The sequence below is a fragment of the Octopus bimaculoides genome, chromosome 1 (assembly GCF_001194135.2).
Source record: "Octopus bimaculoides isolate UCB-OBI-ISO-001 chromosome 1, ASM119413v2, whole genome shotgun sequence".
NCBI lineage: Eukaryota > Metazoa > Mollusca > Cephalopoda > Octopoda > Octopodidae > Octopus > Octopus bimaculoides.
This window is the reverse complement of record NC_068981.1, coordinates 135,201,240-135,217,524: the sequence shown is the minus strand read 5'-3', so window position 1 is coordinate 135,217,524 and position 16,285 is coordinate 135,201,240. Positions and strand designations below refer to the sequence as shown.

Below are 16,285 nucleotides of genomic sequence, written 5' to 3'. Positions count from 1 at the left end.
ATAGAGTGCGTGAGATGTAAATATATACGAGACAAAGTAAATATGAAAGAGAGAATGCATGCGCAAAGTAAATCACTGTATAAGACAACTGCATTATCAAAGATACAGAATTATAATTCGATGACCTATGTATTATAATTAAACAAATAACGTAGCATCCAACGAGAGTTAAGGGACTCGACTTGTTCTTATGCACGACATAATCGTAGAAATGGCGATGCACAAGAGATACTTAAGTAACAGCGTGGTGTGCGATAAAATACGTTTGATAGTAAAATATAAAAAAAATAAACCGCATGACACTTCGATTTCACTGATAGATAATGTCAAAGATATGTTTTAAACATCAAGGTAGTAACAGTGGACGACAACAGCAACATTTTGCTATAGCACCGAAAAGCTCGGGAGTTACCCCTACCTTGGCAGGGAGTCCCGGGGCGTTATGCGTCACTTGAACAACAACTCCGCACAAAATAACTATAACTTTACCTATTTATTAGAAAGAAAAAAAGTCCCTTAAAAATATGCTCACAATTAAAAATAATTAAAATGAAAATTAACATCCTTAAATTATTTTGGAAATAAATTATTAAATCTGACGTGGTTTCTACTCTTGTTTGTTAGAGATATGAAAATAACATTGAAGACTGGTGATGGCCCCTTAGTTACTGAACTAGACGTGCATATCACATGTGACGACAGAGATTCAAGGTTACACAGAACCTGGATTTAGAAGTCCTTTATTTCGCCTGAAGGTGCTTCCTTAAAAAAATTTCGCGAAGCACGCGTTGTTTAACCTGACCTAAGAATTAATTGCTGGCCTTCAAATTATTCTTTTAGCTCCTGCTTTGGGAAAAAAGGCGAAAAAAAATCTTCGTATCGGTAAGTGTTTAAGCTTCTTAGTTCCAAGTGTGGTTATGGCAGAGCGATTTGAGATCTGAGGGATCAGTTATAAATACAATTATAATCAGCAAATTGAATATCTGTATCAATATGTACCTAAACAGATCATCCGTGCATTAAAATTTCTATTCCTGTTATATCTACATTAATGTTCGTTAACATTGTTCTGAAATGACTTACGCCTTGTTCTTGATATTGGGGAGCACTGTCACGTGTAAGTTCGCATGTCCACCCTTGTTTTAAGCCCTTTTTTTTTTAGGTAAGGGGGATTCTTTTTTTTTTTCTTGTAGCATGCCAAAAATACCCTCAACGAAATACTACCTTCTTGTGTTTTCCGTTGCACACCGAATTATTCCTCTCAGAAAATATTTTTTATATATATATTTTATAACCTATGCTTAGAATCGCATCTAAATTAAAATACGACTGTTTTCTTTGAACTGTAAATTTATATTTTCATTTTCCCTTGTTGCTATAAAATATATATATATAGTCCTTGTATGTTGGTCATCTTAACGCTGAAATTATATGCAGTATATGTGAGTGAGTACAATTTTTTTAACAAGAGACAGTGTAGTCCTGTTTAACCGGCACATGGTTCACTGTAGAAATATGCATTAACAATTGCCGTTATGTTTATTGATATCGAGATAATTTTACCGAAATCATATTCATAATAATAATAATTTTCATTCATATTTTGTTAAAGTACAAATAAAAGATATTTTTACATCATCAATCTCCCCCCTCTTAAAAAAGTCCTGTTAAAATAAATGTAAATCTGCATAATGATGGAAGCCTAATTTAGTTGCGTATTTATCGGTACATTTTCATAACAGCACCTTACTTTATTATTACGATGTTTATAAAGGCTTTCTCTTAAAATAAAAACCTCATCAATGTTGAAATTGAAGTTTTAAGGCACATTAATCTGTAGCACTAAAAAGTGTCGGTTTAGTTAAAGCTGTAGTAGTAGTAGCTGATCAAGATGGCGGCTTCCTTCCCGGCGCGAGTGGGAGGAAGGGGAGGTCAGTTCCTCTCAGTTACTACTACCTTATTTGCTCAACCTCCCACTACATATCTTCTCTCCTCCCTCTACTTCTGACCGTTTCAGCCGACAACGTCGTGCTTTTTTCCTTTTGCAAACCTCTCTTTACCTCTTCGAACGCACGTAAGTAAAACTAACTTATATGCAGGCTTGTGCTTTCTCTCATTTCATCTTAGTAAAGTTAATTATTGTTTTTATTTGTATTTACTATGGTAGCACACTTGATAATCACACTTATTACTCAAGCAAGCCCAGACATCTTTCATAATTGCAGCATCAGCCTCGAGTTGGATATTTGATCTTCTTTCATAAAATAACTCGAATTTTCTTTTCGTTTTATTCTTCATAATTTATTTATTATATCCAAATGTTCGTACTATGATGATTTTAGCGCAGAATATTGCTCTATAAACATACATGCATTATCACCGTGAACTTCTCGGTCCTTATGCTCCGGGAATCACGAAATTAGTGTATACATACCACACAATGTAACTACCTACTCTGTTAAATCTTTTGTAATGTAACGTTCCTCTTGCCGAATGTTTCTCTATATTTTCACTTTTAATTATGGCCGACGAAACTTGGAGCAATATTTTCTTCTCCCTACATTTCTTTAAATGATCCTCCACTTTTCAACCATATTGTACGTACATACACATAGGAACACGCATGATCTTAACACCACCTAATTCTGCAAATATAAAAAGAGTGACAGAGGGATAAATTATCTGGAAATGTTTTACTGTTAGTAAATTTCCAGCTTGAAAAATGTGCTATTTAGATTCTTAATTATACGTTACTAATTAGTATATATGCTGGTCAATAGACACAGTATGTTTCCGACCTACGTTATTACAACTGCCACCATCATTACCAAATGTCGTCTCAGCGTAGCTTTTAACAGCTGAGATTTCTCTAGAACTAAATGTTAAGCATCTTTAATTAGTTAAGAGGCGATCAGAAACAACAGTTTAATTTGTCAAGTACAAGTTCATTTCTCGTGATTGTTAAAATCAGTTTGCGTATCAAGTTAAAACATTGTGCAGTATTGTTTAGTAGCCATATTGTTGTACGACAGATTTTTTCAGGAATTAATTTAGTTTCATTTCAATCATTTGTTGTGAATTCTTTATAAATTTATAAATCTCCTTCCGCATATTTTGAAAGTAACAACCTACGATATTGTATTAAATCAGTGTGCTTCTTCATGTAACCACTAAGCTTCCATACCTTAGGCATCCATACTGTTTTCATTTATATTTTACAGGCGAATGACTCATTGTTCCTAATGACTACTGTTTACGTAAATTTTCAGTGTTGAACATTACAATCTTAGTTCATTACACGACAGATTAAGAAGTTGTAAAATATTTGACTTGGTGAAACAAAATTGCTTTGTGTCAGTTATATTTTACACTGGTTGTTCAGCCCCAGGTCATCTTGACTAATGTGGAACATTATCAAAATCTTCGTTATCATTCCGTCTATCTCTGGGGCATTGCATATCTAGGATAACGTTATCCAATATATCCCTCCATTTTCAGTACGAATGAAATTTGGCTGTTGTTTCTAGTAGATTGAGTGACCATATAAAAGAGGCTCTAACGTTGGTTGTTTTACTACACGTGTGGAGTTGAATATCTTTATGCTTCTTATTTGACAGGGCATGACTATTTGATAAATCAGTTATTTTATTGGGGTATTTATAAAATATACGAATGATATTAGACTGTTATGTTTCTTTTCTAGAATAGTTGTTAATTTAGTACATTTATTAATATTGTCCGATGCTTTGTTGTAGTAGTTCGAAACATACTTTCAAATTATCTCCCCTAGAAATAAATTAAAAAAAGGATAAAGTTTAGCTATTATCTTTAAACTGAAAGAAAAATCTTTAATTGTATAATGATTCCTTGTTATAAAATGTTTGTCGAATAAATCAATTTTTTAAAAAATGTTAGGAAAAAGGGATAACATGATGTAACTAAATTAGTATGAATGAACTGTCTTTTGGTTTATAAATATCTGAGTCTAAATTTTTTAAAAATAGTAACTGGTTTGTATTATTTTATTCTATTGATGGGTTGTATGTGTCTGCAAAGTTAGAGGCCTGCATTTTTTAGGCGAACGCCTTGCAGATTAACCAATAGTATTGGTCCCTATTTTCAATTAAAATTACGAGCTTGTGTAAATGATGTCTTACGGAGTGAATGACATCATGGTCGATCGGTTTAAACGTATGATCGGGAGTTGATATCGTTTGAGCTATTAGGATTCTTAAATGTAAAATACTTTCTTGGTAGTGGCTAACTGGTATTTAGGAAATTCATTGACTTAGTTTAGATATGTTTAAAACTCTATTTTCTTAAGAAAGATCTAAACTTTATACTCTAGAAGGAAAATCATTAAGTATTCATTCAAGATTGGAAAATATTCTTAGGTAATCGGTTTTCAAGTAAACTCTAGAATGTTTTTCGAATTGATCTGTCTGTCCCAAATTTTACTTTCGTAATTCTGATAGCATGCAATAAATTATTTGAAATTTTAAAATCGGATGCTATTTTAAAGAAGTTTATGAAATACTTTACCCATTTCCTATATTCTAAATTTATTATATATCAAAACTACATTCCTATTTTAACTGACTTGTAAACAATTTGAAGCTTATGTTAAACATGTTTCTGGAGTGTATGGAATTTTTGGCTCTTGATTTGTAAATGTTTGTTTTACGATGTACAACTAAAATAAGTAAAATCTTTTTATAATTTATAGTTTCCCTCATTCCATGCACAGAGATCTGAAAATAAACATTATCATTAGTATGTACTGTTCTGGAAAAGTCTTCAGCTTCACTTGGCATTAGGAAGGGCATCAGGCCATAAAAATTCTGTCAAAGCTGACAGTGGAGCTTGATGTAGTCCTATGGCTCGCCAGCTCCTGTCAAATCGTCCAACTCATGCCAGCATGGAAAACTGACGTTAATTGATGGTCGTAGTGATACCCAGAGAATTCTGACAAATCTGGAATGGTAATGAACAAATCTTTTATGGTTGATGCTCTCAAACAGGGATCCAATGCTGGTTATAAGATTAATTTGCTAATCTGGCAAATAGAGAAACTGGATGACTATGTAAATCATAATTGGAATAGATGGAAGCTTTGTACTTATAAAAGAGGAAATAGGCCATCAGATCAAACAAATTGAAGTCATTGATGCCTTTTGATAACTTTGTAAATCAGTAAGGTTAATTACTTTTAACCATAACGTTTGAAAATATAAATTATTTTGAAAAGCATTTTACAGTGTTATAAAATATGAATTGATAGAGTAATTTGTCTCATGAATAAAAGAAAAAAATAATCTGAAAACCTGCATCAACATTCATAGCTTGTCTAAAGTAGGGTGTTAGATTAATCTAAGTTAAGGTTCTGTAGTTGTAATTCTTGTATTGCAGCTTAATGATTGACTGAGATCCAGGAAGGTAGGATTGAACCATGTCTAAAGTGGGGTTAGGACTGATTGTTTAGTTTCAGCTCCAGCCCTAATTAGACATTCCAGTCATGTCTTTTTTCCTTCTTCAAACAGTGTGTCTAGGACTGTGTTTGTTATCCTATATCTCCTTTCCATTCTTTTTAAATAGTAGGGTATGGTTTGAGGGATAATTTGGCTGCTCATTGTTGCAGGTTGAATAACCACTTTTTCCATTGATCTAGAGTAGTGTTTCACAGGAAAGATGCTTAAGGGTGGATGGAGTGCAGGGAAGTTGTAGGTAGAAAGTAAACAAACTGATTGACCAAAACATGGTGGCAAGAGAATGAAAACTCTAGATTAGTATTTTTTAGCAGATGCAATAAATGGATGCAAGACGGGATTTCTTTGTGTCACTCATAGTCTTAGAATGAAATAATGGCCAGATGTTCTTCAATTCTATTGTTAATCACATAGGGTTTTTTCTAAACTAAATCTATACACAGTTTTGACTACTTTCATGAAATGGTTCATTTCTGTGTGTATTTTTTTTTATGCTGGTGTAGGTTGGACAGATTTTACCAGTTGTGTGCCAGTTTTTAAAGGTGGATGTCCTCACCAAACATTTTTACAATGTAAACTGGGTGCATTTTAATCTGTTAATACATTATCAGTTCTTATTTGGAGTTTCCTCCAATGTGTTATCTTTGCAACTTGTGTAACCTCTCCTGTTTGGTTGTTACCTTAAAAAAATGTCACTATCATGTTAGTACAAGTACAGCCAAAGTTAATGTTGAAAGAAGCTTCACTGGCATTAGCCAACAGTATTTTACAAGTTGTGATCTCATCTGTAAACTATTAGCTGTGTCAAGTAAAAGACTAGAATAGGGATTACTTGTACTTGATTGATTTATAGGATCACAGCCTTTAGATCTTGATTTTTGCATATGTTTGATTTAAACCATGAATATGAAACTTGTTTTGTGTTAGCTAATGAAGGAACAAATTTAATATCTCGGGTGTTCAGAATCACAATTCTTGAGTTCTCGAACATGATAGAATAGTTATAGCAAAGCTGAGTAAATAAATCTGGATACAACACACTGGTCCAGTAGCAGTATATTTTGTACTTTAATTAGATGTTTGTTTTTAATGGCCTTCCTGATCAGAGCTGACAAATGAACTTGTTTTGTAGTCATTATAAATTCTTAGTTTCATTCAGTTAATTCATGATTTTTGGCTCGTATATAATTCAGAATAGCTTATCACAAATGTTTACTGCTGGGGACATAGACCTGATATAACTTCTCTAAGAAATTCTATTTGGCTGTGCGATAAATTTTTCTGATAACTTTTCAGCTTGTCTCAAGCTTGTTCTTTGCACAATAATAATATCAGTAATTTTAGATCTTTTTGCAAATATGTACTTTGTTGTGGTAGTGTAATCTTTATTAGTAACTGTATCCTTGATATTTTTGTTCAGACATGATCTCTGGTTCCACTTTGTTCCATGAAATTACCTCCAGTAAGCTCATGTTTTTCCCCCTCCTTCTCCTGTTAGACCATAAAAAATATTGCTTGTTTAACTCCTTGGTTGGATATTGATGCATTGCAAAACCACTGTTAAAAATGGTGTTTCACTGGCTTGACCATGCTTTCGGAAACATTTATTATGCTGTTTATTTGATTTTGTTTTATGTTATCACTAGTAGATAATTGTAGGCTAGATGAAGGTTATCAAAACAAGTCTTGTACTGATTTCCAGTTCAAATAATATATCCATTGGTCTTTGAATGATTGGAATTTTCTAACCTAGCTAGTTACACAAAACAAGTTGTTATTGTTTAAAATGTAAACCCAACTAAAATTTATTGTGCAAGGCAATTTTTGTTGCACATTCAGTGTCTTTAATTCTTATCTTCAGACTTCGTTTAATAACATGATTGATTTTTTTTTTTTTTTTAATATAAGTGAACAACTTGGGCTGAGAACAAACACATGACAACTACCTGAAACATCATGATCCTATTCTATTGCATTTAATGCCAGTTCTGATGATTTCAACTCTGCATGCGTTAATAGATTTGTGGTGAATCTGAAAGTGTTAGACAAAAATGTCAAAACCAATCTAAATTCACAAAACTTTTGTCAGCATCTGAATTCCATCCTTAATTTTTCTTTGAACTTTTAGCATTTTGCATGTAAGTATGCATAAGAATTGATACTAGAACAATCAAGAAACCAAAATATCCTGTTTATGACAATGCTTAACCCTTTAGCATTCAGATTACTCTGTCAAATGTCATTCTTATATTGTCACATTGTTTTGAATTAATCATGCATTATCTTGTAGCTTCAAGATTTTGATGATGTGATAGGTAGGATCGGGCTGGTTTCAAAATAAAACAGTTGGAATATTATGGCTGGTTTAAATGCATTTTTGATTTAAAATCATGACCACAATTAGTTTCAATTATTTGTGGTTACATTGGGCTTAAAATTTTCAAAAATTCAAAGGTACAGAAATCTAAGTTTAGCTTGTTGCCCACAGTTTTAGGAATTGTGGGCAAAACTGTTTCCAATCTGTGTAATGAATTTCTTTTTTGTATTAGCGACCTCACTAATGCTAGTGTCACATAAATTATACCCAGGAAAGTGGTTGGCATTAGGAAGGGCATCCAGTTGTAGAAACTATGCTAAAGCAGACAGTTTGGTGCTGTTGTATGGTTTGCCAGATCCTATTGAACTGTCCAGTTCATTCCTGCATGGAAAAACGAATGTTAAATGATGATAATGATGGCTGTAAAAATACATTTCAAAATCTTATATGTTAGTTCTAACATTGTCATATACTTATAAACAATACTTGGATAAATTTAGGTAACTTTATCAGTGAAGCAATCTATCATCTTATCAGTTCCCATTGTATCTTTGCATTGCTAAACTGGTAATTATCAGTATATATAATAACATACAGTAAACAATCTTCACTTTTGGTGTATAATGTATAGTGGTAATGAATAAAACTAAGTTTAATGTATGTAGAAGCCAAGTATGGTATGTCTTTCATTGACAAATCTATTGTCTTTACCACATAGTTTGATTAGTTTTTAACATGAAGTTAGGATGGGAAAATGCTTTACAAATAATTATTTTCATTATTTTTGTTTATTCTTTCTATAATTGTCAATGGGAGAAATCATGGCAAAGGCATTCAAACTCCGCAGGGAAGTGTGATGTTTGCTTAATATATATTCTATTGGTAGTGCAGCAAGTTTATAAAGTATTAAAGTCTTCCTAACAGACTGACTAGGTTCATATTTGTAATGCAGTATGTCAGCAATGTGTATTTTAGATACATTATCAATGCTGGTAGAGGTGCCAAAATAGTTAATTTTAGGGAACATTAATCAACTTTTTGTACAAAATGTAAAACTAAGAAATATTTACTTTTTACACAAACTCAAATGTTGTGATTGATTCTAAAATGTTTTAAAACCCTGCCCTCTAACATGTATTAGTAATTTTTTTCTTTGAAATACAGTTTTAGGGTTAGAAAACTTAATTAGGGTATACTATAAGTTGTTTTTCTTTTTATTGATAGTTGGTTCTGACAGTGCCGGAGCCTGTGGCTCAGCTGGCCTGATGACGTCTGACCGAGGAAATAGTGGTGGAGCTGAGCTGCAACTTGCACCATCTTCGGTAAGTTGAAATTCTTTCAATTCATGTACTCCTTTATTGGTTTTCATTATTGAACTGTAGTCATGCTAGTGGACCACCTTGAAGGGTGGTATTCTAACATGACTACATTGATTATATTTTAATCAAGCCTTCTGTGACTGATACTTGTTTTTATTGACATGGAAGACTGTCAAAATTGCTTGGGAAAATTGAGGGTCATCTGAGTTTTCTGTGTTGAAAATATTAAATTTTATTAAAAAATATTAAAATTTTTAATGTACAGTGGATTCAAATATGCTATTGTTTAACCTACTGGTTAACTGAAAACTCCAAAATCATTCTTTTCATTCTGATGTCAAAATGTTATAACTGATGGATACAGTTAATACTTGGTGTTAACAAGCTTCAGCTGTAATTAGGAGGGTTTCAGGGGAGAATTAACAGGACTCATTTATGAATGAGTCTTAAATACCAATGTTTAACATTTCATTGCATATAAAGGAAGGACAGCTCCCTCAAAGTACTTTGTCTCTGATTTGAGAGCTAGCCCAAATGCTTATGAGAGTGATGAACCTTGCTAAAGGCACCCAAGTACCAAATGGTGATATTAGATTGATAACATTAAGTCTACTACTCAAGAATATAAATGGTTACCAGAACAGGTTTCCACATAGATTGTGTACCAAATTTCTTTTGCAAGGCTTTAGTTGAACCAAATCTGTGGTGGAAGACACTTGATCGAAGTGCCTTGCTATGGGATTGAATCTATTTGTTTGGTTGTGAAGCAGCTATACATCTGTTATACAGCATGCGTAACATTTTTTATTATAAATAACCCAACTTTTTCTTACACGTGAAATGTGTTATAAATGGGTCTAAAGTATTACCACAATGCTTGGCAATATAATGGAGTTTTCTTTGTTTTTTTTTTAGGCTTTGTATTTTCATGAATTGTCTGTTTTATACTTGGGTTGTCCTTTCTCGTATCAGCTATTCATATGTGAATTAATTCAACAAGCTTCATGCACATCACATTTGATTGGCTGAATAACTCAAAAGTAACAGTCAGACATGACTTACATGGTTGAAAAGAGGTATAACACTAATTGAGCTTCAACTGTTCTTCACAATTAGTCTCTATCTGGATATGTAGGCTTTCACTTCCTTGTTAGCATGGAATAAAGAATATTATATTATGTGGAGGTGTAGTGTACACAAAAAGAAAAATAAAGTTAAATTTTAATTTATAATTTTCTTGCAGCAGTCTGATTGTCCATGGTTGGGCTTCTAGTTAAAAAATATATTTGGAGACTTTCTAGGATGTGGAAAGTTAATCATTAATGTGTTACATATGCCAACTGTTGTTACAGCATCTGTAATGGCTACCACATTAACTGTTTTAAATACTCTCCCACAATGCTCACGTTTGTTGGGTAGTCTTTTCTCCATACAGCATCTCGCTACTTGTTAGGTTTGTTGTCATCACCCCTGTATGGTTCAGTTTCTGGAGATTATCTTTAACCATATCTACTTTGGTTTTCCTTTTGGGCTGGTTCCTTTCATTTTGGAACACTTAACCAATTGTCCATATTTACAGTTTTCTTTTGTATGCTAAGATCCTTTTGTTGCCAGCAAAGCTCCCTGAACTTTTGTCTCTTGAACTGTTTCTCATCTACACTCTCTTTCTAATCAATCATATTTATAATTCCTTCTGTCCATCTTGTTTCTTGTAGAGTATCTAGCAGTTTGTAATCTATGCCAGTCATTTGGTATGATACCTCACCACTACCTGCTTCACTATGTGACTGATTAGCACATCTTATTTGGCAAGATAATTGTGACTAATATTTCTGATGGTCCAGCTGCTTTCCTTGCCATCATTTCTTTCATACTTTCAGCTAAATAGCTGTCAGCTTCATTAACTGGTATCTCACTTGAATCTACATGTATAGTCCATCTCCCTTCCATGCATTCTTGTTCAGCAATCTCTTAAAATATTTCCAAGCCCTTTAACATAAGGGTAAGTGCCACATTATCATTTCATACAATTCTCCGCAATTTCCTGACACACTGCTTTGTAGTCAGGGACACTTTGTTGCAGAGCATTGGTCAATCTTTCTCCTTTAGCTACGCTGTGTGCTATGTATACCAGATGTCCATCTATGAAAGATTTCTTTAGCTTATACACCTTCCTCTTTCAGATTGTCTTGATTTTCAAGGTCTGTTTAGCTCTGAGGTTATGCTAGTCATGTTAACTAGTACGTCCTTCACAAAGGATGTTTGCTGACTGTTGAGGTATTCTCATACATAGCCAGTTGGTTGTACTGTTACCATGTGCAATACTAATCATCTGTCCTTGTTTCCTAATGAATATCAAGGAAATTTGTCTTCAGACTTCACTTGATTATATGATCAGGTGGCTTGCCTATGAGGAATCTGGCCAAGCATCTCTTCAGTTGTGTACACAGCACACAAATATCAACACAATTATATCTTTTCTTCACTGTCCATATCTATCTAACATCAGACCACCATTGTTGCTGGTAGCCCTGAAATTTCAGACCTGAAGGGAAGTGATTTTTCAGTGGCATGTCGGCTGATGTCTGTTTCCTACTTGTAAAAGAAAAGAGTTGATACAATTGTTTGTGTACTATCAAGGTATTCTCACATACAGCCTGATGTTTCTACTGTTACCATGTGCAACACTAACTTTTGCATCAGCCCTTTTAATGCAATTAGAATTCTTTCATTGTATTTGTGACTTGTGATTTTGACATGAATTTATAGGTCTATTCTATCACCACTTTAGACTGATGCATTTCATGTCACTGAAAAGGCAGTCCTTATATTTCCCTGCATTTGTTCTCTCATGGAAAGGTTTGTGGAGTCCTCATCTCTCTAGTTACAGCAATTCCCAGTTAGTAAACTATTGGGCTTGTTTGGATTGCCCAACTAACTAAACAAGGTGCTTTCACTATGGCTACAGGGTCACCCTTCTGTTGAGGGAGGTGCAGGTTTATCAGGTAACCCTCATATCTTGAAGCTCTCTTGCAGGTGTGCTTAGTATGAGGCTGATCCTATGGTATAAGGCAGAACGAGACATTAATTTTGAGTTACAGAGTAAGAGGACAGGTGTTTACCAAGCTAATTATTACACTAATGAACTAATTGGGATAGGATATATGTCAGTATGGGAGGTAGGTTTATCTATAATCTTCAAAAATGAGTTTGCTAGTTCTCTTAGATTTCTATCAGTTTTATGAAGTAAGGCTAAATTTCTCCTGTAAACTAAAATTTCAAAATTTACATTTGATATAAAGTTCATACTTTTATGTACATTCATGCTGGAAAGTAGTCTTGTTTTTCTTGCCAATATTTTCACCTTTGTTAAGGTTTTCTATGAGGCTCTTGCTTCCACATTTCCAATATCATTTCAAATTCAGTGACAGAACTTATGTCATCAGGATACTGGAGTTAAATGGACCTGTGGTGGTCAGCTTCTCTGACTTGGCCTGAAGAATTGTTATTAACAGGAGAGATCTAACAACTGAATCCTGATGAACACCTACCTCCATTGTTGAATTTGTCATTAAATTTGTTGCTTACAGCATCACTTCACTACCATGCATAGCTCTGAGAAACCATTTATGACTAATTTTCACAGCAGTGCCTACCTGGCTATACAGAATGTAGTAACCAGTGAGAAGCTTTCACCTAGATGTTCCACTTAGTTGAATAGTGGCAGGGCTGATAGGATGTCTGCTTGTGACTAGACAGACAGCTAAAGCAGTTAACATAAGCATGGTTCATGCTACGTGCTTGTGAGAGAGGGCTATGATTGGTTGGTTGGCTGTATGTGTGTGTATTACTATGCAACTTAAAGCATCTGTGTATGTATGTATATATATATATATATATATATATATATATATATATATATATATATATATACATACATACATATACACATACACACATGATCATGCATATATGAACATTACATAAATATTTTGTCCATTTTCTGTACATACATGGTCATCACAGTATGTCTTTTTTTTTTGGTGCTTCTACTCCTTTAGACTGGTGCTCATGTGTGTCATTTTGGTTTTGTTTCTACATCTGGATGCTTTTCCTATATCTCACTCTAGGGTGTATGGGACACATTCTCTCATGGTACCAGTACTAAAAGTGTTAAGTAGGATTTTAAGGACCTCGTCTTCAACTATAACCTTGAGCTGACTAAAGTGTTGAGAGTGGATTTGATAGGCAGAAACTGAAAGAAGCTCGTCTTATCTATATTTGTCTTCCTCTGCCCTGCTCACTGTATTACTGCTTTATACCCAGGTTTTTGCCAGTCACGGCAGTTCCCACTCCTTACTCGCACCTTCTTGGCAATACTTGACTGCATATATTATGACCTTTGTATTTTGAGGGCATGCCATAGCAATTGCGACCATTTATCTCTCTCTTTAATCTACAATCACATCTATGCTCTGATCTAAAGTGGTTGGCATTTGGAAGGGTTTCCAGCCAAAACTGACCTTGCCTGTGCTAGTGCCACATAAAAAACAGTCCACTCTGCGGAATGGTCAGTGTTAGGACATTCAGCCGTAAAGACCCTGCCAAAAGAGATACAGTAGCCTGGGATTGTCTTCTACCTGGTTGGCTCCTGTGAACCATCCTACCTATGCATGCATGGAAGGCAGATGTTAAACAATGATGATGATATATGTCTTTGTTTGTCCCACTCCACCACTGTACAACCAGTGTTGGCATTTTTAAGTCCTTGTAACTTAGTGGTTTGACAAAAGAGGCTGACAGAATTCGGTACCAGGCTTTAAAATAAAAAGTGCTGGGATTGATTGATTAAAAAATTATTCAAGGCAAATGCCTTTGCATGGCCGCAGTCTATTGACAGAAATGAGTAAAAGATAAAAGATTTGGATGTTTGTGTGTGTATATATACACACAAATATATATTTGTGCATATTGTATGTCCATATATACATGCGTGTGTGAATAAATGTATATATATATATATATATATATATATATATATATATATATATCAAGCTTTGATACTATGTAGATTAGTATATATAATTTTAGCTTGTTAAAATGTCTTCCAATTTAGATGGTTGGTGTTTGTGTTATGCATTGAGATGGAACAAGCAAGCATGTAATTGGGAAGTAAACTTATTAACCACATACACATAATTTGTGTATGTGTATCATCCATTTTTTATGGTTGGATGCCCTTCCTGTTTCTAGTCTATCAAAACAACAAACAGTCCAGATGTAGTTACGATTTTGGTTTGAATTTATTGGCCTATCCTACCATCACCACTTTATACATGCATTTCATGTCACTACAAATGCATTCCCTATATTGTTTCCTGTATTTGTTGTCTCATGGAAGTATTTGTGGAGTCCTCATTTCTCTAGTTAGAGCAATTCCCAGTTAGAAAACTATTGGTATTATATGGATTGCCCAACAAACTAGACAGGTTACTTTCACTATGGCTACAGGGTTACCTCTTTGTTGGGTGAGGTGCAAGTTTATCTGGTAGTCCTCATATCTTGCAGCTCTCTTGCAGCAGGTGTGGAGAATGTTTAGTGTGAGGTAAATGGCAATGTTGGTATTGAGTTACAAGAAGCTAATTAATTACACTAATGGTTAGCTTGTTTCCTTTCCTATTGCTAACCCTTCCCTGCTTCTAGTTTACCAAAATAACTAATAGCCCAGATGTAGTTATGCATCTGGACAGCTGCATTACTATGTTGGTGCTGCTCACTGTTCAATAGGTTGGAGGATGTCATCAATTTAATGTCCACTTTGTCATGATTGCATGGGTTAAACAGGGTTTATTGAAACATTTTTTATGATTGGATACCCTTTCTGTTGCCAACTCTCACCTGTTTCTCAAATAATTCAGTATCTCATGGCCAGACATATTTTTGCAGAAACCATGTCAAGACAAGACAGACTTAAGCACACACACACACACATGATGGGCTTCTTTCAGTTTTCTTCTACCAAATCCACTCAAGACTTTGTTCAGATCAGGGCTATAGTAAAAAGACATTTGCTTATGGTATCACAGTGGGGCTGAACCTGAAAGCATGAGGTTAGGAAGCAAACTTCTTGGCCACAGACACCTGTGCCTTATGTGTGTACATATGTGGACAAATGCATATAATTGACGTCTTTTACAATTAGATATCAGTCTCACACTTGCCTCATTGATGTACCTCCCCCTCAGTTCTTTCCTCCACTCGCTATGGCCAGTCTTATATACTTCAAACCCTATCTCTGCCACTGTACATCTGCCTCGCTACTTTCTAATCTTCCTTCCTGAGTTATTTCTATCTATTTCACCTTACAGTCTCTCCATACTGATATTTCCCATCAACATACCCCCACCCTTATTCATGACTCACTACACCCATTTCTAGAATGGTCTCTAACCACCTGTCTCTTTCCTCTCACATTTTTATGAACTTACCCATCCACCTTCCTCAATCATTTGTATATTCTCTTATTCCCATTGCCTTGTGTTTTGATAGTTTGCTCTGGCAGCTTATCTTCATCTGTCTTTCTGGCTACTCCCACCCTTATATAATGTGTGGGAGCCCTGTATCTTCTGTATAGCATGACACTGTGCAAGTCCCGATGTCATACTTTAACTCTCTTGTTACTATATTTCTGACCAAAATACACCCCTCATGAGTTTCAATTAAATTCTAAAATAATCATGAATTTAGATATTCATTAAACAACTGTAACTTTTTTACTTATCAACATATTAATGTGATATTTGGAACATAATTGAAGAAAGGGTTCTTAATTCCATGGCATAATTTTTGTCTCAAAGTGACTAATTACAGGTAAATCCAGGTAAACTGAGCAAAATGTAAAAATATTTAAATTTTGTTTAAATGAGTCCTCAGCTAATATTTAATTGAGGTATGCAACAACATTTTGATATAGAAGAATTGTGCACATCACTAGATTATCAGTTGAATTTAATGCACAGAACAGGTGTACCATATGGTAAAATAAACTGAAATACTAGAATTTGTTTTTGAAGAAAACTACAAAATTAAATACAACTGAATGAAATATACTCACACACATACATGAATACACAAGAACATATATAATAAAGATTTACAATAGA

At 34.1% G+C, this 16,285-nt stretch overlaps 1 protein-coding gene across 5 annotated transcripts in view; it reads left to right on the top strand.

Moving 5' to 3' along the window:
• The first annotated feature begins 631 nt into the window (after nt 1–631).
• LOC106871491 (la-related protein 4) overlaps nt 632–16,285 on the top strand; it is a 60,239-nt gene continuing 44,585 nt past the window's right edge. For 2 of the 5 annotated variants that reach the window (XM_052971005.1, XM_052970996.1), the window contains exons 1-2: nt 632–882; nt 9,028–9,125. In XM_052971005.1, coding sequence (XP_052826965.1) covers nt 9,069–9,125 — 57 coding nt within the window. In that variant the 5' untranslated portion in view covers nt 632–882; nt 9,028–9,068. Of the gene's footprint in view, nt 883–1,970; nt 2,075–4,726; nt 4,983–9,027; nt 9,126–16,285 lie in introns of those variants that run through there. The other 3 variants (XM_052971000.1, XM_052971001.1, XM_014917972.2) reach the window with 3 other exon arrangements.